At 33.4% G+C, this 27,697-nt stretch overlaps 2 protein-coding genes across 2 annotated transcripts; one reads left to right on the forward strand and one right to left on the reverse strand.

The window, feature by feature from the left end:
- Window positions 1–119: 119 nt before the first annotated feature.
- On the forward strand, window positions 120–3,783 carry LOC124374277 (conserved oligomeric Golgi complex subunit 5-like). Its single transcript, XM_046832520.1, has 4 exons — window positions 120–209; window positions 1,273–1,382; window positions 3,135–3,339; window positions 3,640–3,783. The coding sequence occupies exons 2-4, from the start codon at window positions 1,374–1,376 to the stop codon at window positions 3,645–3,647; spliced, it is 222 nt and encodes a 73-aa protein (XP_046688476.1). The 5' UTR covers window positions 120–209; window positions 1,273–1,373; the 3' UTR covers window positions 3,648–3,783.
- Window positions 3,784–6,918: 3,135 nt separating this feature from the next.
- On the reverse strand, window positions 6,919–20,809 carry LOC124374278 (Golgi pH regulator-like; the record flags this gene model as incomplete). Its single annotated transcript, XM_046832521.1, is given in 11 exon segments — window positions 6,919–7,231; window positions 7,896–7,961; window positions 8,972–9,157; window positions 12,638–12,819; window positions 14,023–14,216; window positions 15,105–15,330; window positions 20,420–20,526; window positions 20,624–20,652; window positions 20,654–20,701; window positions 20,703–20,735; window positions 20,737–20,809. Coding segments are annotated over 11 exon segments (1,351 nt in total), but the record flags the coding sequence as incomplete, so codon positions are not given.
- Between the last annotated feature and the right edge of the window lie 6,888 nt (window positions 20,810–27,697).

The following is a 27,697-nucleotide window of genomic DNA, read 5'->3' on the forward strand; positions in this document are numbered from 1 at the left end:
ATTGTTTTTGTATCTTCAAGATGTCTTTACAAATCAATCAAATTTTCTAAATTCCAGAAGTAAGATCATAAATCATAATGGGCATGTTTTTCAGGGAAGAAAGTAGCCAGGGGTCTTCACTGTACATGCGAGAGTTGCAATCATGTCGTCCAGAGAGTAGTGTCGACCTACTTGAGTCCGTTCCAACACCACCAGATTGTGCTTGAAAGGTAAATCTTATTGTCTTCCTTCAGTCAGTCATTTATTGTTCTGCTTGTAGATTCGGACTTGCAGTGGGAAAATGTATTACCTAACTATTTGAAAAAGTTGTAGAATTTTTCATGGTTTTGTGATAGGAACGGAAAGTGGAGATAGGACAAAATAGTCTGCACTGTTTGATTTTTATCTACAGAGCACTTGTAATGGTTACAACGTTGTAGCACAATGTTCTGATAAGTTCAAGATTATCTAGGAAAGGTAGAAAGTATCTCATTGGAAGGACATCCAAAGCTACAGTGAAGCTTCCTTTGTTATCTGGTTAAGTAAATGATGCCAAAGGAAAGAATGTGGGAATAGCATTGGTTGCTTCATAAAGTCCAGTTTTAGTTCGGGGACGTACTGAATCCTTGAAAACAGTGCCTCTTAGCACTCTGAGTGAAGATCCCGTAATTCAGCTTGTTTACAAAGCAACAGCTAGTGGTTTGTATTATTTCTTTATGTTTATCTGTCAAGACGTCCGCTCAGGGTGGCCTTGTCCATGGGTTGACAAAAAATTCCAACTTGAATAAAATTTTACTTCTATACTGTTTGGTGTGTAAATAAACATTTAAAAATATTGTAAGACTAATAGTTTGAAATAGTGTAAAAAGAAATGGTTTGCTTTCTTGGTAAAAAAAATATTTTTTCAAAAGTGATGTGAAGTTATTTTGTTATAATAATAAAAAGAAAATTAATTTTTTATGTCACAATAATGAAGAAGACACAACTATTTTAGCATTGTAAGTATATTGTTTATAACCTCAAATAAATTTCTAAGTTATGATTATTTGGAAAACTCAAAACGGTCCAGCAATCTATGGATGATTCACATATTGTAGGGCCCAGCACTCTAAGTGCTTACCACATTTTTCATGTAATACTATTTGACTCTATAACACATAGTAATTCACTACTTTTTTGGTGACTGTCACAATATTTTGGCATCAGAGTGCAAAACCACATTCACTTTTTAATCATGCATTGTGTGGATACAACCATAAATAATAGACATTTAAATTAGAAATGTTGTTTTAGCCAGCAAGAACTAGCTTCTCAGTGTCTCGAACTGTTCCTGACGTCATGTGAGTCTGGTGCGACCCATCAGTCCTTCAGGCCGTCTCCGACTGGTAAACGACATGAAGCAGGTGAGGGCAATTTTTTTTCTCTTAAAGAAATGGGTAAAATACTTGCACTTAAAGTACGGGATGTATGAAATTTAGCTCTCGTACATCTTCTGGGCTCATGAAATAAGACCTCGGGCACATTTTCAGGGTTTATAATACAACTATAAGTTGATAATTAAGGAGATAGGAGAGAAAGAATGGGCTTGTACTGCCAAACTAGTAATTACGGTACAACAGAAACTATAATCAAATAATAAATAGTTAATTTTATTAATTGTGAATTTTAAAATTTGTCCTCCAATGACAAACATTTGGTAAAGGCATAATCAAAGGAGTAATTGGGTTTAGGTATTTGGGTAATTGGGAGGAGTTTGGGTTTGGATAATTGGGAGGAGTTTGGGTTTGGGTATTTGGGATGGGTTTGGATTTGGGTAAGTGGCTAATTGTATAATCAGGCTGGACAAGAAACTGATATTTCATGTCATTCTCTGGTTCCAATTTTTTTCTTAAGAATCATAACCTAACCAATCATTTGTAAACCGGTTTTTAAGAACCACAAGAGTTATATTTTTAATTTTCAATACAAAACCTTTTAGATCATACAAGGGATTACCTAAAAGTTCCCAGAATAACTCTGCTGTAGGCGAGGCTTGTGCAGTACAAACTTCTGCCACTAGGTGTCGATAGTGCAACTCATCACCTGTTATCACTTCTATAATGACAGTTTTGGCTTTTTTGTATGTCAACTGTGAAATTTTGTTTCCTGCTCAGTAAAAAATTGCTGTTGAAACTGTTTTTAATGTTGAACACAGCCAGGATCGGTTTAAATTGTTCTTTCCAATCATGACATGTTTCAACTCAACATTCCTTTTGATTGTCAGTCAGAGACGCAAACATAGCTGAGACACTTCTCATTCTCAAATCTTGAGATAAAATTTGCAGAACCAAGCTCCAAGATAACCTACTAATCTCTGATATTTAGTCAGTGCTCTAAAAGCACAGTTTTCTTTAATTTTCTGAACATTTTCATTTGTTTGGGACAGTTGATGGATGTCCGGAACAAGGCTTGTCATAAATGGACAGTTTTTAAACGGAGAAAACCACTTCGTACACTTGAGTTTTTCCCATATTAGCGTCTTTGTAGCCTGTGTTCAATTTTAAAACAGTTTCAACAGCATTTTTACTGAGCAGGAAACAAAATTTCAAACTGAAATGTTGACGAGTTGCACTACCGACATCTGGCAGCAGAACTGCGCAAGCTCCGCCTACAGCAGAGTTATTTTTTGGGGAACTCGTGGGTAACCCCCACATAAGTCCTATAATTTCGTTTATAAACAATTGTAATGGCTGCATTAATTCAAATTTGCATTAATACGGCTAATATTATTCCATTCAATTACATTGATGATCAAGAAATAAAATTATGAATTGAAATCAGAATCAATCCATTTTTTTATAAAAAGTATTTAAGATTTAGTTGTTTCGTACACTTATGTTTGACATGGAATAGTAGATTTTGAATATGTTGAGCTCTTAGAAGGCATTTTAGCTCGACCCAAATACTTAAGTTTTTAATTCAATGATTGAATTCTAAGCTATTTGTTCATCCCTGATTGCTTTTTTTATCACTAATGGTTTACTTAAATGTTAATATATTTTCCCAATGTTACACTGAAAAACAACAAAAATGACCCAAAAGCGTGAATGACTCTGCGATGTCAGGAATGAACTTGAAGTATGTTTCATGTTGTAAATGTTCGTATTGTGTCACAGATAGAGGTGGCATTGGCCCCACTGTGTAAGCAGTTGTCAGAGCTGGGTCGAGTGTATCGCCTCCTGAGGTCCTTCCGACCCCTGGTAGAGGCAGAGCCCCAGCACCTGGCTGACTGTGAATTGCTGGGAGACCTCGTACCTCACAGTCTTGCTCTCATGTCCTCTCTTCAGCAGAGCACCGCCAGAGCTTCCTTCTCCACATCAGGTGTGTTTCATTGTTGACTTCTGTCGTCACATTAAAATCTTAAATTTAAAAAACTCAAATTGTATATCAGTTTTTTTGTAATATTTCTAGATATGTCCCACAACTTATTAAAATTATTGTATCAGTTTACTAGATTCTTTCAACATAACAAAGATTTTAATGTTTTTAGTAGCGAGATGGAGAGACTGGAGCTACTCAACTGAGCTTTAACAGAAATACCAAGCAGATTATATGCGCAGCCAGAATAAGGCGTCCTTCTCCACCCTGTCAACCTAGTCATGATGTCTGTTCTGTTTACAGAGTGCTAACTGGTCGGTGGCCAGGCTGTCTAAGTGGCTGGACCAGCACAAGAGCGAGAAGGAGAGACTGGATGCTACTCAACGGAGCTTTACAGAAATCCCAGCAGATTATGCGCAGCCAGAATAAGGCGTCCTTCCACCCTGTCAACCTAGTCATGATGTCTGTTCTGTTACAGAGTGCTAACTGGTCGGTGGCCAGGCTGTCTAAGTGGCTGGACCAGCACAAGAGCGAGAAGGAGAGACTGGAGCTACTCAACGGAGCTTTACAGAAATACCAGCAGATTATGCGCAGCCAGAATAAGGCGTCCTTCCACCCTGTCAACCCAGTCATGATGTCTATTCTGTTACAGAGTGCTAACTGGTCGGAGTGTCGCCAGGCTTTCCAAGTGGTTGGACCAGCACAAGAGCGAGAAGGAGAGACTGGAGCTACTCAACGGAGCTTTACAGAAATACCAGCAGATTGTGCGCAGCCAGAATAAGGCGTCCTTCCACCCTGTCTACCCAGTCATGATGTCTATTCTGGAGCAGGGCTTGCAGTACATATCAAATCAATCTTCTTCATAAACTGTTATACTTTTTTATATAATATATAAAATATATTTATCATTCATGGTAGTTCAGTTCTTTCCTGAAAAAAGTACAAGCATACCTGTTCAAGGCTTTATAATGTTTTCTACAAGTAATTAGGTTGAAAGTATATTTTGGTACTTAGATTTAAGCGATTACCAATTAAATTTAATGGGTATATAATATGGGAATGATTCTTGATTTACTTATTCTTAGCAGAAGAATAAAAACAGAAAACAGATTGGCCTTGAATTTGTCAATGACAATTATCACTGATGATCATGATATAATTCGATAAAAACATACAATGCATTGTACTAACAACAAGGAAGCAAGGGGAAATGAACATTAACAGCCCAAATAAATAACAAATCTAACAAGGTACAATCACAATTGGATGAAGCAATTCCTGTGGCTCTAGCAAATAAGAACTTCAAAGCAATATAAACAATCACTTGAAGCTGTAAAAGTACAGAATGCTTCGTAGTAACAGACTTCACAAAGTGATTGGACCCTTGTAATAAACTTTTACAGAACAAAACTACACTATGTAAAGAAGAACAATACTGTAAGACTAAATAAACGTCTACAAATAAACATAGAAGACACACACAGAACATAAAAATGACATTTAATTCAAACAGCTGTTGGAAAATTGGGTGTAATTTTCACCACAACCCTTTAGATTGTTATTAACTCTTTCACTACAGCTCTATAACCGAGTTATCTTGAGTTACTCACAGGTCATCACCTCCCCTAAGGTGTCTTACCTTGTTAATAGGCCCTAGTTTGTGCCTTGAGCACAAGGAGTTATGTTAAAATTATACCTGTATTATAAGGTGAAGAAATAAATAACTAAATAATAACAGAACATGTCTGAATGGTGTGCATCGTACAGCGTGTGTTTTGACTTGGCGCAGTGAAATAACATGGTGCAGTTAAAACTCCAAAAACTGGAGTGTTCAAGATGCTTTGTTTAGTACTGTAACCAGCAACATGTAACAATAGCAATTATACAGCACAAGAAACCATACATGGAGTTGGTTTTGTTGTATACATGAAACAATCAGTTGTATCATACAACAACTGTGCACAAGTAAAACCCTGCAAGAACTTTTTTTTCTGAAGGCAGAGGATGAAATCCCTCAGATTCACTTTGGTTGCCATTGTATAACTTTATGTGCTCTCACATGGTTCCAAATAGATAGACAGTGGTGACTCCACTAAAAAGTACTCAAACTCTCCCCCTACTACTCCAGGAACTACCAGTTTTGTATTACACTATTTGTTACCAACTGCTCCTCCATCTTCGTTTTAATGATTTTGTATCACTGAGGATATTTCCTTCAAGATGTTATCATCCTTAAGCATTACAGCCACAATGTTCCTTGCAGTTAGCTGTTGACCTACTGCTGCTTCTATCTCAGTTCTCTCTGCCATCCATCTACAGCAAACTAAGATTGTGTGTTCTGCAGTCTCCTGCTCCTCATCACAGTACTTGCAGACTGCGGTGTGGCTCCTTCACCTGTAAAACTTGCGAAAGCAGCCGTGGCCACTGAGAAACTGAGATAGAAGAAAATTCACCCTCCGCTCTAACCGATGTTCACAATTCTGGGATAAGTGATCGTGTCCAGTCTCCTGTCTTTGCCATATTCCATCTTTCTTGTCATTCATGGAGTGTTTCTCTTCTGGCATTTCTTTCTTAATTGACTGCTGCTCTTACCCTTGCCAGTAGTAGGAAACTCCCACTATGACAAAACAGGCTCCAGTTGAAACTCTTCTATTGGAGCTAGCTATAACTCTCAGGGCCATTGTCCAATACACCTTGTCCAACTATTTTCTCACTTTCTTTGTTTTGAGTGCAGGAATCCACAGCAGTACTCCATAAAGCAGTATTGAGGACACTGCTAAAGCCAGCAGATGCTGTATACTGATCAAGACATTAATTACATTTGCCATCATCCTTGAGATTCCAGCAACCACTGCTTTTGTTCTCACCTCCACAACATGTGCCTGAAAGATACCTTTAAAATTGGGATCTACTTGCAAGACACCAGTCAATGGAAATCAAGGAGATGGGTAACAGTCTTCTTCGTCCTGACATGACAACAGCTTCCATTATTTTTCTGGGGTTAGCTCCAATTTGTTTTCGTTCTGCAAGCTCTCCCTTTCCTTCGTCAGGGACGGTTGGCCAGTTTGGTACATGATTTTGTTTCAATATGGCAACTATTCAAACTAAAAAAAACACAACTCTATTAATAAACAACCTACAGAAAAAACAAGAAATGTTCTGGAATGCTTATAATTCCAAAATATTGTGTAATAAAACATTAAGTTGTAACTAAAACAGTTCTCAAGATATCGATTATATGTAAGTCCCTTAAGAATTTTGAAAGGAATGTTGTAACAAATTCAAGCTCAGCACAGAAATTGATCTTATAAATATCTTAACTAATTTTGTTGCCCTGCTAAAAATAAAAACGTGATCTGGAATGCTTGTAACATTTCATAAACTTTTTATTGCAAACTATTTTTGAGATATTGAGCACATGTACAATAAATTAATAATATTTCAGTTGTCAAAGTATCTACCTACTTCTTCACACTGAGCCGGAAGGATTATTTAAAGAAAATTCTACAAAGGATTTTCTATACTTTTTTAGGTGTTTATGAGGTTGTAATGGAATGGACTGAATAAAAAAGAAGAAACAAATCACATTGTATATGTTTAATATAAATAAATAATAAATATATAATGTACAAGACAGATAAAAACAAAAAAAGGATATAAAATACACTTCATGAGAAAAAAGACCTTTTCAACATTTATCAGCAGTTGGGCCTTGTTTGTGTGCCAAATATAAAAACCCTATTGAAGAAAGTGCACTGACTAGAAATATGACGTCAAACCATCTGTGGTAGAAGTTGAACTGTAAGTCGCCCCCCAACACTTGGGTTATAATTATTCTGTACTCCGGAGGCATATTCATTCGCATCAATAGGACTGATGATACAAAGTGCATTCCCTGAAACAAAATAATTTGTAAGTTTCACAACTATTTTTTGTTTTTTTATTCTACTCAAGCTATCCGCTTAGAAATTTGAAATGTGAATGTTTTTACTCTCCCCAACCCTTTTTTTTGTTAAAGAGCCAAAAATAATACAAATATATTTTTTACTTGAAAATATGTTTTTATTCTATCTTTGACAATCAAAATACAGATCATCTGGATTTGCCATTATTGTCACTAATTATTGACACACAAAACAGAATTAAAAACTAAAATAATAACAAATCAGAACTAAAAATAATAGCCTAGCAGTCATAAACTACCAGACACGAATATCATAAGTAACAGCTGACTGAAATATATGATGCGTCTGTAGGCGTAAAAAGCATAGAGCAACTACAGGTGAGTCGGTTGTCTGTTTGTTTTGTTCTGAAAACATTCTCAAGGCATGTTAAGGATCAAAGGCATGTTACAATGTACATATTTAGCAGTAAAAAACAACTAATGTACAGTTAAAACTCACAAATTTCAGTACTTTACAAAATTGTTTCAAAACTTAGATCTTTAAACAAAACAGTTTGCAAAAATTGATTGTACAGTTATTAACAATGACAAAAATTACATAATATTTCCTTGCAGAATTCGAGATTATTATTTATGGACATTTCACTGTACTTACCATTATTTGTGCAAGAATCAAGACAATGATGTTTGATGATTTACTGCTCGAAATGGCGTAGAAAAACTGGAATCAAATACATTCTTATTAGTTCAGATTTTGAAAATTGCAGGACAATGCCTAATAAATATAAAAATGATACAAATACAAAGGGTGATTATTGTGATAAATTCAGTGATCAGTGATTGCAATTCACAATTTGAAGAGATTAAATGGGCTTAAACTAAAAAAAACTGGTGTTGTACAGCCATACAGACAATGGTAGAGTTTCAAGTGAAATTAACACATTGTTCCAATAGCAAAAAAAAACCATAACTTTCATATATCTTTATAATTAACACCTTCATGGTTTTTTATGTAATGTTACATTCATTACTTTTTGTAGATAGTAGTATGTGAAAAATATAAAGATTTATGACAGTTAAAAATTATAATTTTTTTAAAAGATGTTTGCAATTATTCAATTTGTGAGAATCTGTGATTACTCTAACAACCTTTTTCTGAAGTATCAATATCCTAGTTATTTTGATTACACAGTTTTTCGAACTTCTGAGTAAAAATATAACTCGAGACAATCTAACTGAAATGTATGCAACATGAGGTTCCCACAAAAGTTTTTTGATCAATATAGACACCCAAAAATTAGACGCTTTCCACACTAACTTGTTCTGGGAAATCTCTGAAGCTAAAATATATTTCTTGGGTTTTACTTTCATTCATTAAGAACCCATGTGCCCTAAACCAAGTTGATACCATAGACAGAATTGTGTATTAAATTTGAAATTTTGAAAATCAGAACTACTACTAAAAAAAGTTGTGTCGTCCGCATAAAGTATTGTGTGATTGCTTAAAACTAATGGTAGATCATTAACCATCAAAGTAAATAACAATGGCCCCAATACAGAACCCTGTGGTACTCCATGTTTGATATGGTATCTTGTGAACTTTAATCAAAAGAAAAATTTGGAGAAATTGCTCTAAAATCTCCATGATTAGTCTTGTTTGTAAAAAAAACCATGAGATGTTTTCACTACCAAGATTATTTCAAAGAAATTTAGAGAGAGTCACAAAAATACCTTGGTAAGAGTCAGGAGCAAACCCCTGATGGACGTTACGACGATACAACCGACCAAGAAGAACGAAATGTGTTGTGACCAGAAGGCAACATCTATGTTGATTCCGATCCAATGAACTGCAATTTCCATCCCCCTCGTCACTGGATCTTTCTTGCCGACTCTGTCGAACACTATGTTTACTGTGGACTGGAAACAAGAAAGATTTCAAGAATAAACATTTCCATATACTATCTTTAAGTTTAGGTTGAGACATGTTTAATAAGTATTTTTTGTGAATACACAATTAAAATGAACGTAAGCTTTAAGTATGCAAATAATTCAAGAATTACAGGTGCTGCTTGTTCCAAGGTAGTAGTAAAATTGACATTTTAAGGTATTCAAAATAGATTACCTTAATTATCACAGAGTATTCATTACACAGGTCCGAAAATTCTGCTTTCATTAGACAACGGAATTGTTTTCAACTTTGGTATAACTATTCCAAAAACATGTGTCGTAGAAATGTGTCAAAACCTATATTAGAAGTGTTATTAACCGAGGTAAATGGGATTAGCACCAATATTCCTACAGAAATATCGTATAGTAAGGAGATTGCAATAAAATATCTCAGTTTTAAAAAGAAAAAATTTTTTTTATAAAATGGGCTTATCTATACAATATTTAATTTACTACGTTGTTTTAGTTCTAACTCCGTACTGTTATTGCTGAAAACAAAGATGATCTGTACAGGCCGGCAAACAGTGTAGATTTGCCCATACATAAAAAACAGACCTGGTGTCATCAGCAAAATTTTTTGTATGCTTTCCAAAAGGTTTTTTTAATTGCCTCAGTTAACCCGGTGGCCTACATAATCGGATCTCGGATAATCGGACTTCTACTGTAGATAATGTTTTTAATATAAAATATAATTGGGGAAAGTATAAACCGTACAATAGGCAAACAAAAATTGGTACTTGAAATAAAAATAATTCCTACTGCTCAAGAAGAACAAACACATAATTTGTTATCACATACACCAGGTGATATAGCTGAAGTAATTTAAAAATCAAAAACTTTTCCAAAATTTAATTTTAAACCATCTGAAAAAGTTTAATCATATGGTGTAATGACTAAAGAATAGATATATACATGTAAATGTATCTTTGGCTATAAGTGTTGCTCTTGAAGAAAGTTTACAATGAAACACTATTGCGTTTGAATAAACTAAAATTACATCATTTACTATGTACAATATTTTGTTTAGTTTTTCATAAAGAAAAACTGGTCATCTGCTTTTTGATTCTTTGTGTTGAAGCACTTCTAGCATATAGATAAAGTTTTCTTCAATGCCATTTTTCACAATATGGTGCTATTCAATATGTTCCTTCAGATATTGAATAGCTCCGTCAATATGCCTTATGCAGTGTCATGGCACAATTACTTTTGCACTTGATCCTTCTCTTCCTCCACATAATTTCTCTTCAAAATAACAATGACTGGATGAATTAACATAATAGATGTGCTTTAAAAATATCTTACTGCACTGTTAGTCATGTTTTCTCAAGCCTACGTGTATGTTTTTATGGTTACTATTCATTTACTGTTTCATTATTTTTGATAATTTTTTAACAAATGTATTAAACTACTTTAATATTATAGGTTTTAAAACTTTTTTAGTGTATTTTTATGCAAAATGGTTTATTATGGATGCCACGAATAATTCACAAAGCTGTCTGCAGTCTCTGTATATTCTAGAGTACTTTATCTTCTTTCTTCTGGTAGTCTTCCCATCACTCGCTCTTTTCTTTGCAACCCACTGCTTCATCTCATTATTTTGGGCCTTGTCTCATCTTTTGTTCTTCAATTTATTTAGTCTACATTTGCCTCTTCCACTTAACCCTTTTAAGCGTCATGAAAAATTTGACCTGTTCTTTGATAAAGTTACAATTTTTTTAAATTTCCAATGTGTAAAGTTAAATTTATTTTCGTTTCTGTATGTCAAAATAGAGTTATTTAACGGTAAATAAAATTTGTTTAGCCCTTTTTGGATTTCCTAGTCTAATTTTTAACTTTTGAGATTATCGCATTGTAGTTGTCACTAATATTTTTATTATTTATTCAGTAGTATGGGAATGAAACACAGGTTTATAGATAAACATATACTATATTACAAACCAATAAAATTAGAAAAATACAAAAGTAGACAAAGAGTGTTTATTTGGTGGCAGGCTGTCACAACTGACATTCTGCGCGTCTCCCGCAAGCCACTGTTATCGCGTGGACTTTGAACCTTCTTATCGCTCGGCAACCTGTAGGACAGCCTTGCAAGGCTTGAATTATGTTTTTGCTTTGCTTTCTGATAACATCCTTATGACTGTAGTAAAATATTAAAAAAAGTTTGGGGTTTGACCAAGTAATTGCTCAGAATTACCAAATCTTCAAATTCCGAATCGTCTGGATTCGCCATTCACACGAATAATGGTAAAAAAACACTACATAAATACTGGAAACTGCTGTATATAATATGAATAATTTACTTTAAAAAGAATAGGACACAACAGAAAATTATCGATAACCGAAATACATATGCGTGTACTGGACGCTTCTCACTAACTGACTAGATGCCTTGACGGGAGCTCCCGTCAATGACTTTGTGAAAGGCGCGGGGCAACTCCCGCTAGACAGTGTTTGGCCAATTAGAAGCAGCTGCCACTCCCATTGTAACAGAATTCGAGGCAGGGCAACCCGTCTGTATGTCGCATGACTACTAGAACCATCTAGCAGCAAAATATTCAACTAACATAGCAGTAAGAAAATAAAGAATGCAAAAAAAACGCGGCGCGGATCCACGGCAATAACGTTTTGAGCTTGTAGTGGCCCCCTCCGCGGATCCGCGTCAATAAACGCTGGAAAGGTTAAGTGTACTTCTTAGCGTCTTGTCCTTCTTCATGTTCTAAAGATGCCTAATCATTTTATTGAATCTTATTTTGTATTGACTCTTCGTTTAGTCTAATTCTCAGTTTCTCATTTTTAGTTGTATTTATTCGTCACCTCTATTCCGCTTCTTATTAAATTCATTTCACTTGTGAGGGAACCAGGATTTTTCTGGACATTTGCCATCGTTCAGTGAAACAATAAATAAGTAACTCTACGTTTCGAGATCTGCAATCTGATCTCTTCTTCAGGTAAATAACTAACCTAACACATAATTACAAACTAGGTTAAAATAAACAAATCTAACCAGAGCGTTGTGACACGACGTAAGTCAGGAAACACAACCACCATGTTGTGTGTCAACTTCACTAACTCTAAAACATGCACTTAATAAAAACTAAACACAACACTAATAATTAAAACTGAACTACAGAATACAGGTCACAATACATCTGCATTCCCCGACCCACCACCTACGAAATCTACAGTTGTATTACTGATTTTTTGTATCACTGAACAATGACAAATGTCCGGAAAAATCCTGTTTCCTTCACAATCCTTCCATTGTCAAAAACAAATTTCAAATCAAACTTTCACTTCTCGTGGTTTTTATCAGCATTCATACCCTGGTCTCAATTTCATATTTTTTATACTGAAGATGTACTGTGGGTATTAAAAAATTATCACAGCTGTTCATAAACCTTTTCTAATCTCAATTCGTAAAAAAACACGACACCAAAACTGTAAACTCACGATAAATATCTTCCACATGCAGTAGAGAGAGAAGAAGTAGCCGAGGCAGTTGAAGTACTTGCCGCGCCATGTGCACGCCCAGTCCAGCCTCTCACGCATGTTCTGCATGTCGTGAGCCTCCAGGAACAGCTGTCTGCTGAGCTCCTCCAGGCCCAACACCTCCTGGCGCAGCTGCCACACATCTGTCACACGATTCACAACTATTTACACACTTTACAGTGTATTGTAAACACTCAGGATTAATAGCACATTTTGGGAAGATTATAATAATAAATCTAAATCGAACAAGCTTGCGATGTAGCAAATTTTGACATGTGTACTTTTTCCACTATTTTGTATACAATAGGAATGATTGAACTCAATTAGATGCCTTGCGTTTTTGTACCCTGTAATGCATTGCGCCACTTACCAGTTATAACATATTTTTTATATGACAAAATAGCTTTATTACTTTCAATTTTAAGAAACTAGTTGAAATTTTACACCGACTGGAAAATGTAACATTCAATTTTTCTAATAACTCTCCAGTGAAACTTTAGTCACTTCACATAACGTAGCTATGCGTTGATTCAATCTGAATGTTGAGAGTTCCAGTTTACCTTCCTCTTAGTGGAGCGTCTGGAATCTGACAATTGTACACCCAATAAGACAATGTGAATAGCTTTTCACCTAGATTACACTATATTTTGTAGTCTACATGTCCCTGATGTTGAAATGATGTAAAGAGTTCATTTTGAGCCTCTTTTCACCGACTTTTTTTTATCTCTTAAGACAAACATGACTCCATATTCCAAGAGTCAAGTCTGTGACAGCATCAGATTCCAGACACTGCACTAAGAGGAAGGCGAACTGAAGCTTAACTCAAAATTCACTTGTTTCTAAACTGCATCTTGTTATGCTAACTTAATACGTAGACTGGGACAGACGCTCTTATGCACCATACACTGTTACATGGAATCAGAACCACTGAGTATAGAGCCACAGTAAAGGTATTAATAGGCTAGAGTATCAAACAGCTTCCTTATTAGTAATGTTATACTACATCTTTATTTAACATTTTCTCAATCTACATCTTTAATTAAAGTTGCACAGTGCTTAATTTAACATCATGTGATGTAACATCTTTAGTTTACATACTGTTTGCCACATCTGTAGCTTGCTCTATTTTTCATCTTCCGTTGTAATTTTCACAGCTGAATATTTGCTGGTTCAAGTATTGCATCACAACTGAAATACTAATTTATTAATTTTAAAATTCTCAATTTTAATTTCAAAATAATTGATATTTGAGTTTAAATTAGTATTACCTATAAAATCTTGTTGTCACTAAATAACTTCATACTATTTTCAGGACATAAAACTCTACATTTCTTAATAAAGAATACTTTCGGTGTTGTTGGAGCCGGCCACGTTTTTCAGCATGTCCCAGATGCCTCTGGAGCCAACTGCCGCCTTATTCTGCCCCGTGTCCGCCACCCCTCGCTTGGCCAGAGCTATCCGCTTCTTCTTCACTAGGATCATGTCCATAGTCTGCATCAGGCGTTTCTCCGTGGCCTGGATATCCGCTGGAGCTACCGGCCTGGACACAGTTTGGATATGTAACAGGAGGCGGGTTTTCTTGCAAAAACAATCAGATAATTGGTTGGTGTGCTATGATAGGGTGACTGTTCTACTAGAAGCTATCAACATTATCTGATTCCTTTCATCAAATCAAGACCCCATATGACTCCTCCATGTTATGAATTGAAGAACTTTTCCAAAATTGTATAGAATTCCTAAGGTGATTCTAATTAATAGTAAGAGAGTATAAAATTATTTAATAACTATCTTTAATCGCTAAAATATCAAATTTGCTGAAATATTTACTTTGGAAACTGGTAAAATGCTTTTTTTTATAACAACCTTTTCTCATAAAATTAAGATTTACATCAGGCCAAAGTACTCATGGTAGATTTTTTTACATTTATAAAAGACAAACTTGACAATAAAATCAAGTTAATTTAACATTTATAATTATAATATAATTACAGATTTGGACACAAAGAATTATTCATCTTCATGCAGTATTTAGCAAGTTTCAATCTTATGAATTTGATAGATTAATTTATAAGTTTTTTCTTCTTATCACTGACTAAACACAATCAATCCTTAATGGAAAAACACTCAACCCTACAAGATTCCATACAGAGGATGTTTTCATTCATACTTTAAAATAATTTGCCACTCCATCCCAACATTCCAAACATTTCTTTCTACTTTTTTTTGTGACAGTATAATTTTTATCAGTTCAAAGCATGGTTATATCTGGATACCATCAATTTCATTACACTGTATGTTTTTTGTTCAATAAATTACTATTAAGAAGAAGCAGAACATGATTTGTTTTCTTCAATAGTTACAAAATTTATGACATAAGGAAACAAGAACACAAACAAAGACATTTATAGATGCCTCAGATAAAAATTACCTCATGAAGTAAGCCATAGATGTGTACGGATAGTTAACTGCTCCAAATCCGGAGAGTAGTGCCATGACAGTGACCCCGATGACTCCGATCCGGCTAATCCCTTGTTCTATTGACAGGATTCCGTGTTTAGGACTCAAGATGGGAAACGGGTCTCCCAGTTTCCAGAATATATAAATGTAAACGCACCATATTATCACAGTGAGTGGTCGGACCAGCTTTTGTCGCACTGTAAAAGGCAGTTTGGTATTAGTACACAGTATCAAGATTCAAGATTCAAACATTCTTTATTCATATTATGTACAAAGGTACAATAAATAGTGTCAAATTACAAATGGTCAAGACTTAATACTAGATTTTATTTATATTAAAATATATTATGTTATACCAAACATAGAATGGCCCCTCTTAGATTCCTTACAACAGTTAGGTCAGAATTGCTTAATTCTAGCTGAGAAAATATTCATCTAGCGAATAAAGAGATAAATTTATTAAATAATCTTTCGCTTTAGATTTGAATTTACATAAATTATTTTCCAGTAAAATATGCCTTGGTAGCATATACAAAAACTTTGTTCCCATATATTTAGTTTTTTTCTTAAAAAAATCTAAATGATGTGTTTCAACCTGTCTATTTAATCGAGTGTTGTGAATATGATTATTTACAGATAAAATCGGGTCAAAGTTCTGTTTTAACGTAAGTCATAGTTTCTAAAATATAGAGCCCATATACAGTTAATATTTTTAGATTAGCAAAAAGATGTTTGACTGAGACTTCTCTTTTTAATTTGCACATAATTCTTAATGATTTCTTTTGTTATATTAAAATTCTATCTAAATTTCCCTTTTTTGTTGCTCCATATATGCTTATCCCATAAGCAAGATGTGAGTGAACTAAAGAAAAATATATTATTTTTAATGTTTCCAAGCTACAGTACTTTGCCAATTGTCTCAGAGCAAATAAGCCTGTTGACATTTTGCCTACCACATGATCAGTGTGCTTGTCCCAACTTAGGTTTTCGTCAATTAAAAAGCCCTAAAAATTTTGTTACTTCAACTTGTTCTATTATTTCGTTATTTATAGCTACTTGTGGGTTTATTTTATTCCTTGTTTGTTTTTGTACAAAATGATATAAAATTAGATTTTACTTGAGTTTAGTAGAAGATTGTTATGATCCAAAAATTCTTTGACAATTGACAAAGTAATAAATGATGAAACTTCAACATTTTCTTTAGTGTCTCCTGATATTGTTATATTCGAATCGTCAGCAAACAAACAAATAGTACTACCAACAGGGATCGCTCCAGGTAAACCCTTCAAGTAGCAAAGAAACAAGAGAGGTCCCAGGACAGACCCCTGCGGCACACCATGTTTAATTATTCGTCTCTGGGAATTGAACTTGCGGATGTAATTGTATTTTTCTGAAAATTCTGATATTGAATGTTCATTCTCAACATATTGCTGTCTATTTTTGAGATAAGATTCAAACCATTCCAATTGTTTTCCAGTAATCCCTAGTTTTTCTAATGACTTTAAAAGTTTTTTTATGAGACACACTGTCAAAGGCTCTAGTCATATCTAAAAATACACCTAAAACTTTTTTCCCCTTTATCAACTGATTCGATAATTGTTTGGATGAACTCAATTCCTGCAGTAATTGTTGATCGACCTGACTGAAAAACCATGTTGTTCTTTATCTAGGAGTTGGTGTTCTACTAAATAATCTACTAACTGAAAGTGAACAACTCTTTCAAGTATTTTTGAAAAGATGGGTAGCAATGACACAGGAACGATAGCATGACACATCATTAGGATTTCCTTTTTTAAAAATGGGAATTACTCTAGCAATTTTTAATGATTCAGGGAATATTCCAGAGATAATAGAAGAGTTTATCACATGCAATAAGGGTTTCAATATAACAGGGATGACTTTTTTTATCAATATCAATGGAAATATCATCATTGCCAACAGAAAATTTATTTTCAAAGGAGTTAACTATTTTTTTAAGATTTTCTTCTGTTATGGTTTTAAACTTAAACCTAGATTGGGTTGAAAAATTGTCTTCTAACAGTAAGTTACTATTACCCTGAGGAGTCTTTGGTAAAACAGATTTTTCAACTACTGATACAAAGAAATCATTGAATAAATTTGCTATCTGAATAGGGTTCTTTACTAAAATTCCATCTTGTTCAATGTTAATATTATGCTTTGCAGTTGATTCTTTATTTATCTCAGTTTTTAATCAGATTCCAAAGCCATTTTTAGATTTGTTTTTAGAATTACTTTAATTTATTATAAAAAAAATGTTTCTTATTCATATTTATACAGTTTTTTTAATTCTTGTTTGGAATGTTTGATTAAAACTTTAGAATGCTCATCCTTATTTTTTCTAAATTCTTTTTCAAGTTGATGGATTTCGTTTATCTTACATTTTTATTTTGTCAGTGATCCATTGATCAATTTTTTTATCTTTGATATCTACCATAAGTTTTGGGAAACTATTACTAAAATGGTACATAAAAAATATTTAAAAAGGTTTCATACTTTGTGTTAACTGTTGACTGATATACCTCCATAAAGGATTCCTGAGATAAACATTTTACTAAAGGTAACAATATTATTTGGATTAAAATTCCTGCCTGCAATATTTTTTTGAAATTTTCTTTTTTATATTTAAGTTAAAAATCTCAAGTAATTGAGCATCATGGTCTGAGATGTGTGTTATGAGTCCTGTTACTTGCTGTTCATAATCTTTAATATTACTAATTATATTATCTATAGCTGTCTCTGATTGTAATGTTACTCTTGTCGGAAAGTCAACTTTATATTCTAAATTGTGTGATTTAAGTACACTCACGAAATCTTTGTAATAATTATCTCTTTTTAAAACGTTAATGTTCAGGTCCCCAGTTAATATTACATTTTTGTATTTGTTAGTTAAAATAGAACATAAAACTTCAAAAATTTGACATAAAATTGTGGAAAAACATTGGTATTGGGGATCTGTAGATACAGCATAATACACAGTTAAAATTTTCTAGTAATACCTCAACCAGACGGCATTCAAATATTTTGTCAGTCAACAAATTTTGAACTGAAGGAATTATTAATTTTTTAGTATTGAGATGTGTTTTGGATAATATCATTACTCCTCCACCCACTGAAGATCTAGAATAATAAGAACATATATTATAACCGGGAACTTGTAATATATTTAGTTCGTTTTCACTCATTTTGTTCTCAGAAATTGCCATGATGTCTGGCTTTAATTCGTCCAAATTAATTCTTAAAATTTCCAACCGTGAGGGTAAATGTTGCACATTTTGATGCATAATTGTAAAATTAATCTGAATGTTGTCTTGGTTGTTACGATTTAAAGAGGGGCCATTTCCAGAGCTACATTGGCTAAAAAAGTTTTTGTGATGGTCGGTTCAGGAGTACTGCACGAGTGAGAAGAGTCATTTTTGAGTAGAGAACTGTTAGACTCGTTTGAGTTGAAGTTTCTGATACCTCATCTTGAAGTGTTCTTCTTACTTTAATTAAAAATTCTTTATGTGTTAGTCCATTTTTTAAATTTCTTGCTAATTCTTCATTGTATGTAACTATGGTAATTTTTGCCTCTGTACTTTTTTGAAATTTAATAATATTTTTTATAAAATTTTCAACTTGTATGTCATCCCTAACACAGCCCATGGGGGGGGAGCAAATGAGGTGTTTAAGTTGCTTGTCTTTAAAGTCACTTGTTAGATGATGGAATGCTGAGTCGTAGTCATGTGAAGTTGGCTTTTGATGATAATTATTTTTTGTAAGCAGACTATAGACTGTTGCTCCATCAGGCAGCTGTTGGTAGGCAAGATAATTAGATAAGGAATCTGTGGTATCAGGACGGCCAAATTCTTCTTTGAAGATTGCAGCCACGCCAGCACTCATATGCCCCTTCACTGTGGAAGTCCCGCGAAATGCAGTGTGCAAAAGCCACTGATTTTTCCCCTTTGTGTTTTTTTATAGAAATTCTCATATCAACAAATAGATTGTGCTAGTAAGCATTACTTCTCCTATCAAGTCTAGAGACTTCACGGGAAATTGGGTTGGAGAAAAATGTTGGCTACATCAATGTGTTCAAAATTTCTTCCTCAATCACAGCACCTGCTCAAACATCTGTTAATTAATCTCTAATCTGGAGAGAGACATACATTGCAAACATTTTAGTGGCATTTCTATAATGTCAAATGACTAGTTTTGACTAGTTGCTAGTATTTGTTAATTTTATTACAGAGTTGTGATTGAATCAAGTGACATCAAACTTTTCAGTATGAAATTTGCCATCAAACGGTATATAACAGTAAAAGTTCAAAGTAAAAAATCTTTTATTACATGAACATTAAGTACAGTCATTTTGTCAAGTTTTACAATAGAAATTAATGTAAGATATACATATAGAGAGAGTTTTATACATCTTCCTTGAACTCTTCTACGTTGTAAATTGTCTTCTTAAGAAGGATATTTTTAGCGGTCCCTTTAGTTCATTTCCAGTTAGACTTTGAAAGTTCTCCAATAGTAGATTTCTAAATTTATTTCTTGCATAGGATGGCTTTTTATCAAAGTAACTATAAATAATAACAAAGTTTCAATATAATAATAACCATACTGAACATTTCTAAAAATGTTTGAATGTGAATATGTGGGGTTTTTTAGTAAAATCGCAAAATGTTACTATTAAAAAAAGAAATAGTTTGTGGAAAGTAGGACTTTTTATGTTTTGCATAAAAAAACCTTTTGGACATTTTGCATATTTTGAAAAAATTATATTTTTTATAAAGCTTTACTTTGGAATTTGTTTTGTTCACTTTTCTTTTTTCAATTATAATGCAAAAATAATCCTAGAGTTAAATACAAAAACAGATCCAACTGTATATAAATGATCCTTGCAATGGACTGGAAAAGAAAATATATAATAGTATACACTTTACTTAAATAATAAACATTCTACATGAAGGTGATGATGTGCATAACTAGCAAAAATAGTGCCTGACATTACATGAATTTCAACAGCCAGATCCATGGTTTAAGCTATAAAGATAAAGCGGTTTGTTTACAATTGTATGATTTTTGACATTAAACTCATGGAATAGTTCACTCTAAGAAACTTAATAAACACTGTTTGTTAATAAGAGCTTAAAAATACATCAATGGCAATATTTCATACTTAATAGGAAGAAACATATATAACATTTGATAATAAATCAAAATTGGACGTAAAGTACCGTATGTTTAATTGTTAACAATATATAGTACGGAAACCAATAACAAACTTACCAAATGTAACGTTAGTCATGATGAAGTAGCCTATGTAAAATGGTAAAATCACAATCACCATGAAGAGGATCAAGTAAAGAGCGAGATTCCAGTGGAAATATCTGGAACTAATAAACACAATCAATCAATTTAACGGCAATCAATAATATGGGCTGGATATATTTTTATAAAACAACAGACTCCAGTAGTGGCACAGAAACTTACCTGGAGTCCAAGTAGCCAACAATTTCAAAAAATGATGAGCTCGAATAATGTACAGGATAATGATAATGTCACAGAAAAATATTAGCTGTACCAAACGGTGATGGACTTCATAAATCTCTGAACAGCTTTTGGACGAAAAATACCCATCCGCCAAGGAAAAAGAACACCTGCACAAATACAGTACAACTATAATTAGCAATATTTTTAAGGTAACTAAAAGGCTGCGCTTATTTAGACACTCAAATTAAAATAATTATTTATTTCCTTGTGCAAAGAAAATAAAATAAAGACCCTTTATTCTCTTTCCCTACACCGCAGTTTATGTGTGGGAAAATTTTGTTCATGATATACCAATGCATCAGTATAGAAAACAGAACGAAATTACTAAATTTAAATACTCTAAGAAAAATTAAATATATAGTACAGCAAAAAAACCAAAATAATGAAAAACTAAATGATACAATAAATTCATAAATTATTATACAAGATTATATACAACAGATCACACTGTTTTATTAAACATTGAGTGTTATGGATTAGAAATAACAATTAAAGTTTTTTTTATTACCAATACAGCTGGGTTCACTTATTATTGCTAATGGACCATGTTTTACGTCCTAGCTACGCACAATCAAAGGTACCATATAATTACTATTATGTTACTTTACATTTTAAAATGCTATGTGAGACTGTCATTCTCTCAGAAGAATTAGAACAATAATAGATGACCAAAGTTTAGCAACCTAAATTCATGAGGGAAAGCAAACAAAGAGCTGACCAGTGGGATACCTCAAATTAAAATTTGAGGGAATTTTGACTCTTGAACAATGAGGGAAAAGGGAGAAATAGGTTAGTGTTGAAAGAAAAGTCTTTATAGATGTAATCACAAAAGTTTTAAAATAATAGTTCATGCCAGATATTGCAAAAGCGTGTGATCAACTCTAGCTGCAGATGAGTGAGGGTGTGATCAGTGATGGTCACCTGATAACTTATCAAGTCAGGAGTTCATGATCAACAAGTAAAAAGCCATCTTAAGTTACAGTGATCCACAGTTTAGTGGCCGTCTACCACTAATCAATGTTCAAGATATGAACCACGGGAAATCTGGTGATGAACTGGTAAATACCAAACAAAGATATTGAATATTAATTGGCTCTTTTAGCACAGTTAAATGCTGGTAAATCTTGAAGAAACTATTACTTTACAAAGTCAAAGTCAAAGTCAAAAAATATCTTTATTAACATAATCTTCAAGATTAGTAACAGAGTCATTAACATTAGAATAGTGTTAGTTATCATTTTTCCAATTAAAAAATTCAGTCAAGGAGTAGAATGGTCGGTCCTCCTGCAGCCAGTTCTTGAGTTGTCGTCCAAATTGTGAATGTTCAGTTCTCTTGAGTTCGTCCGGGAGTATATTCCATATCTTGGCACCGATATAGCTTGGTTTCTTTTCAGTGGAGGAAAGTCTGTGAGCAGGAAGATGGTAGTCGTGTGAAAATCTGGTATTGTAGTAGTGAGTTTGTGCTCCGGTCTTTACTGTTTCTATTGCCCTGATATGAGTGTAGAGTACTACTTCCAGAACATATAAATCTATCACTGTCAGGATCCGGAGGTCTTTAAAGGCTTGCCTGCAAGATTCTCTGGGCTGTAGGTTTTTTTAGGAGTTCTAATGGCTCTTTTTTGTAATACAAGAAACACGCTGCAAGTTGCCTGCAGCTGTGCCGCCCCAAACTAACTGCAATCCCATATTTTTAAGTGAGACTCAAAAATGGCGTAATATGCTGTTTTTTGAGGTTGTCAAGTCACTTATACTTTTTCATCCGTCGTATCACGGAACAGTCCGGTGCTAAGTTTACTGCATAAGTGGTCGATGTGTGATGTCCAAGAGAGTTTGTTGTCAAAAAGTAATTCCAAGATACTTTTGCGGATGAGGTTTCGTCTAGGCCCGGAAGTGTTTCAATGCTTTTTGCCATGTCTTCCCAATATCAGATGTTTTGTTTTTATTTTCATTAACAACAAGTTCATGTTTGTGGCAGTATTGTATTGCCATATTTAGTGCTACAAAACTATCCACTTCTAGTTGTTCTGGTTTTTTGTCCACCCAAAAGAAGGACAGTGTCGTCGGCATACATAAGAGTTTTACTGTAACCTTGCATGAACTCGGGGAAGTCATTTGTAAATAATATAAAAAGAAACAGGTCCCAGCACTGATCCTTGGAGGCACTCCTCGCGTGATTGATTTTGGATCAGAATTCACCGTGTTGGTTCTTCCATGTCCTGTGTGATTGATTTCTACCTATTTGACTCCTTCCAGTCAGGTAGCTGGTGAACCATGCCTTTGCAGTTCCTCGTATTCCAAGGCTTGTTTAGTTTTGTTCAGAAGGTGCTTGTGATCCAGACAATCAAACGCCTTGCTGTAATCAAGAAAGATGGCTGCTCTGCGTTGCTTCCGCTCTCTCTCGTTGGTCCAACAAAAACTCAGCGAGGCTTATAAGGGCGGTTGTTGTGGACCTTCCTGCTATAAAGCCATGCTGATGTGGTGTTAGCTGTTGATGGTTAGAGGAAAGGTGTTTCGAGAAGTCGGGCACAGTACTAGTTTTTTTTCAATTATTTTGGATATAGTTGGGAATTAGTGAAATGGGTCGGTAGTTGTGCTTGCATCAGTTGTTAGGCCCTGTTTGAATTTTGGTTTGGATAAACCTTTGCTATCTTCAATGCTGCAGGGAATATTCCTGAACTAAGTGATTTGTTTGTAATGTCAATCAATGGGTCTACTTATTTCATCTTCACACAGCTTTATTAATTTGGATGAGATTGTCATCATATCCTTTTGAGGTTTTTTGTTTGTAATTGACCTGATTGGTTTTGGTAATTTCTTGCCTGGATGTCGGGTGTTAGAACCAAATTTGGAACAGTTTTTCTGTTGGATTCAGGCAGTGCTGGCGTAGGGTTTAACAGTTCCGATTTCCCTTTATTGTTTTTTCTGCAATGGAGGTAAAGAATTCATTCAAGTAGTCTGATATTTTTCTTTAGGGTTTATAAGCTCCTGGTCTTGAATTATGAGTTTATTTAATTGAATGGTTTCTTCTTTCTTTCTTCCTCTCATCGTTGATAACGTTCCAAGATTGCTTTGGATTTATTGTTTGCTTCTTGGATTTTATTTAACATTAGCTTGTTTTCTTAATTGCCGGAGCTGCAGGTCGTAATCTTTTTTTAAAAGATAGTGCCCTTATTTTGTGCTCTTCTTGACCGGTTTGTTTGGTAGGTATTTTGGGCTTTAAGAAACTCTTGTTTTATTTGAGTTACTACAGGGTTGCATAAGACTGTGTAGTTCTTTTTCTTTCTTCGTGTAAAAGTAATGTGAGGGCAGCAGTGGTTGAGGGCTCGTTGTAAGGTATTGTTGAACTTGATTTTCATTAAGTTTTTTTGATGAGTTACTTGGTTATATTAATAAAAAATATTCTAATGTGAAGTTGATCGTATTCAGGTGATTTTAATATCAATATAAAAAAAAGTAATGTTGAGGTAGATTCTTTTTTTCAATTTTATTGCGTTCCCATAACATGCATTTGCTTAAATCTAGAAAGCCGACCAGGGGTGAGGCATGCCTTGATAATATAGTTACTAATGTAAAAAAAGGTTTACTGTTAAAAACCTGTTTAAATGATTATTGAAAAAACCTCATTTATCAGATCACCGGCAGCAGTTTTTATGCAAATTTTATCACACTATTGGGTTGCTCCAAACTTTCATGGTTATAAAAAAAACAAAATGGTGAATTTTCCAATTCTAAAAAAAAAACCATTAGAACATTTAACAGCCATACGCTATTTTTCAAAAATTTTTAGCGGAAAAAAACTTGAACTTCATGTAGGACTGGTCACAGCTTACAAAAACGTTTTTTTACTAAATTGTAGATTTGCAGGCCATTTGATTATTTTTAACTTTTGTCCTTTGGGGACAAAGCCCACTGTTTTAAATGCTTTGTTGCTGTTCCTTTTTAAAGAGATTTTTAAAATTATGGCAATAGTGAAACAATACTAATTAGGTTAAGTTAGTGTAAAATGGATATTACCAAAAAAGGGGGAATTGGAAAATTATTAGGGGAAAAATACGTAGTTGCATTGTTTTTGATGATTAAGCCTTTAAAAAACCCCAGTAAAAGGGTTACAGTTTTTTCCATAGGGGAAAAAAAACCTATCAATAGTAGAAGAAAATTGTGTTTTACACCAGAGCCAAAAAATTTCTGTATAAGATCTGAAATATAAAAAGGGACAGAAAAAATTAATTTTAAAATTTGAGGAAAATAATTATTTACCAATTTCAAGAAAATAAAAATGTTAAAGCTGCTTAGGGAAAAAAATAAATATAATACAGAAAAAAAAGGTGTGAAGAAAAAAATCCATGAAACTTTTTATTGATTTCTAGGGACTTTTAATAACTTCATTACCACTTTCACCTTCTAATATAATTAATACTTTCCTGCCCAGCAGAATGACAATAACCTTGCCTCTTGAATATATTAGAAAATTACATTAAGAAATAAGGGTGTATTAAAAAAAAATGAATTTTTAAATGGAAAAAAATTGAAAGAAAAATGATAGTTTTTATTATTGTTAACATCTAAGATTGAGTACCTCAAAAAGTGGAGGATTATTATGTGGTTTTGTTTATCCAATGCAATTATGAAAAGACATCATTGACATAAATATTAGAGCCAGTTACTTATTTAATTTAATAAGATGCTAGAACCAAGGAACAATTTTCCCTCAAGCTTTAAAAATAACAAAAGTAGTGCCAATTTTTAGAAAAAGGAAGATTAGGAACTAACCCCTCTACTAGCTATCGACCAACGTCTCATTAGTTCCTATTATTCTTAGTTAAAATATTTTTGAGTTTTGTATCAAAAGAACAATTTGTATAATACTTTTATTGTTGTAAATAATCCTTTTTTGTTTCGGACCAATTTGGTTTTTCCTCCCACGTTTAAACACAGTAAAAGCGGTGTGAAACCTGGTAACAGAACAGTTTTTATTCTGCGAATTTTTGAAAACAAAATAATGACATCTACTACCTTAATTGACTTAAGTAAGGCTTTTATGATTATAGCATTCCTCATGACCTGCATTTTAAAAAAGCTACATTTTTATGGCATAAAAGAATAATGAATTACGTGTTATTTTTCACTCATATTTACAAAAATTAGACAGCCAGATGGTTTTTTCACAAAATTAAAGATGTATCTGGTTTTCCAAAATGTTTTACTAGGTAGTACCTACAAAGGCTCAGGGGGGGGGGGGGCGGGGGGTTCATATAACTCGGGTCCTTTTCTTTTTGTAGTAGCAAATAAATGATTTTATCATTTATAATATGCCTTGTAGGTCCCCTGTTCTAGTATGCAAGATGATTACAACTAATTTTAAATAGCAATAAACATCTGGAAACTTTAATATATTAGAAACAGGAGCAGGCAATGACTGAAAGTCTATATTAAGTGGTGTTAAAGCCAACCTTTTGGTAAGTAAAATTAAATAGCAAAAAACAAAAAATTTAATTTTTACCTCTTGATGGAAATCTGTGTCCTTGATAGTAAATACACAGAACCTATTAAGCTATTAGGAATATAACATGGATAATCGATTAAGATTGGGATGCACATGTAAGTTTTCCTTTGTAAAACAATTAGCTAGGGTTACATACCTTATCAGGAAACTAAAGTATAATTATCAGTACTGAAATGTTGGTCTCAAACAGCATATTAATGTCCTTTTTTCCATTCCCTAGCTCAGACGTATGGTGTAACACTTCTTTGGGGGAAACAGTACTAGTGCCTAAAACTGCTTTCATTTGGCAAAAGAAAGTAGATTAGAATTATTGCAAATGTTTGGCAATAGGAGTTGTTCTTGTGTCCCACTTTTTAAAAAAATTTATGAATTATGACCCTTCCATCCCGCTGTAATATTTATATTGTACTTTACTTAAGTAATCAAGGAACAATTAGATAGTTTTAATTAGTAGACAAGAAAGATACACTCCTACTGTACAAGAATAAAAATATATGCTTGAACAGATGAATGTTCGATTGGTAGAAAACCAAAGGTCACTTTTTTATTTAAATTAGAAGATTAAAACTTATTTTAATAAACTTCCTGAAAAAAGCATGGCAATGTATGTCTAATAATAGATTTAAAAAATGTTGTGAGTAATTGGCTATAGTTGATAACAACATATTTATTCTTTAAATTGACTACTTAACCTGTTGATATTAGTATGTTAAATTTTTTAATAGTTTATGATTTTGTTGGATATTATCTCTTGTTATTTATTATATTATTGTTAAATCTATTTCATTGTTAATTTTAAAATTTTGTTGCATTTTTATCTATTTAATTGTTACTTATTTTATTGTTTATAAATTGTTATATATTTATTGTTTTTATTTCACTATTAATTAATTTTATTGTGTATATAATGTTTTAGATATGTTATATATATTTAACGACGAGATTGCTGCTAATACCATTTTTACTTTTAATTTTCTTTTTAATGACTAAAATTTGTGGCGTTATTCACGATGTTCATCATAAAATTTACTTTGACTTACAGTCCCTAAATCATATACACGTATTAATGGGGGTTTTAAAGGTGTGATAGGGAGTAGGTAGCCCTTTTTAGATAATAAGTAAAAAAGGTGACGTTGTCCCATTGCATATGGTCAAGGTGCTTAAAGACAATAAAGATTTCTTGATCTCTTGATTCTTGATATCTTGATATAGGCCCTTTCATTAGCATTTTTCAGTTGTTGTAAACTTCTTCCCAGTTTTCCTGCTTGAGTAGGTCTTTTAGTGTTAATTGTAGGTTACTGTCATTCATGTTTCATCTTTTAGAGGTTGACTGAAGAGTAAGTGGTTCACTGTGTCTCTTTGGAATTCTGCACATCTGTCCCTGTATGGTCAGATCGTTCCTGCTTCTATAATTTCTACTTTGAACTCTTCTTCTTCCATGTTTGTACCCACGAGCTGTCAATTGATGACATTGATGTTGGGTGTTATTCGAGTTGGCGGCAAGTCTACTC

Source organism: Homalodisca vitripennis, unplaced genomic scaffold (genome assembly GCF_021130785.1).
Source record: "Homalodisca vitripennis isolate AUS2020 unplaced genomic scaffold, UT_GWSS_2.1 ScUCBcl_7726;HRSCAF=15527, whole genome shotgun sequence".
NCBI lineage: Eukaryota > Metazoa > Arthropoda > Insecta > Hemiptera > Cicadellidae > Homalodisca > Homalodisca vitripennis.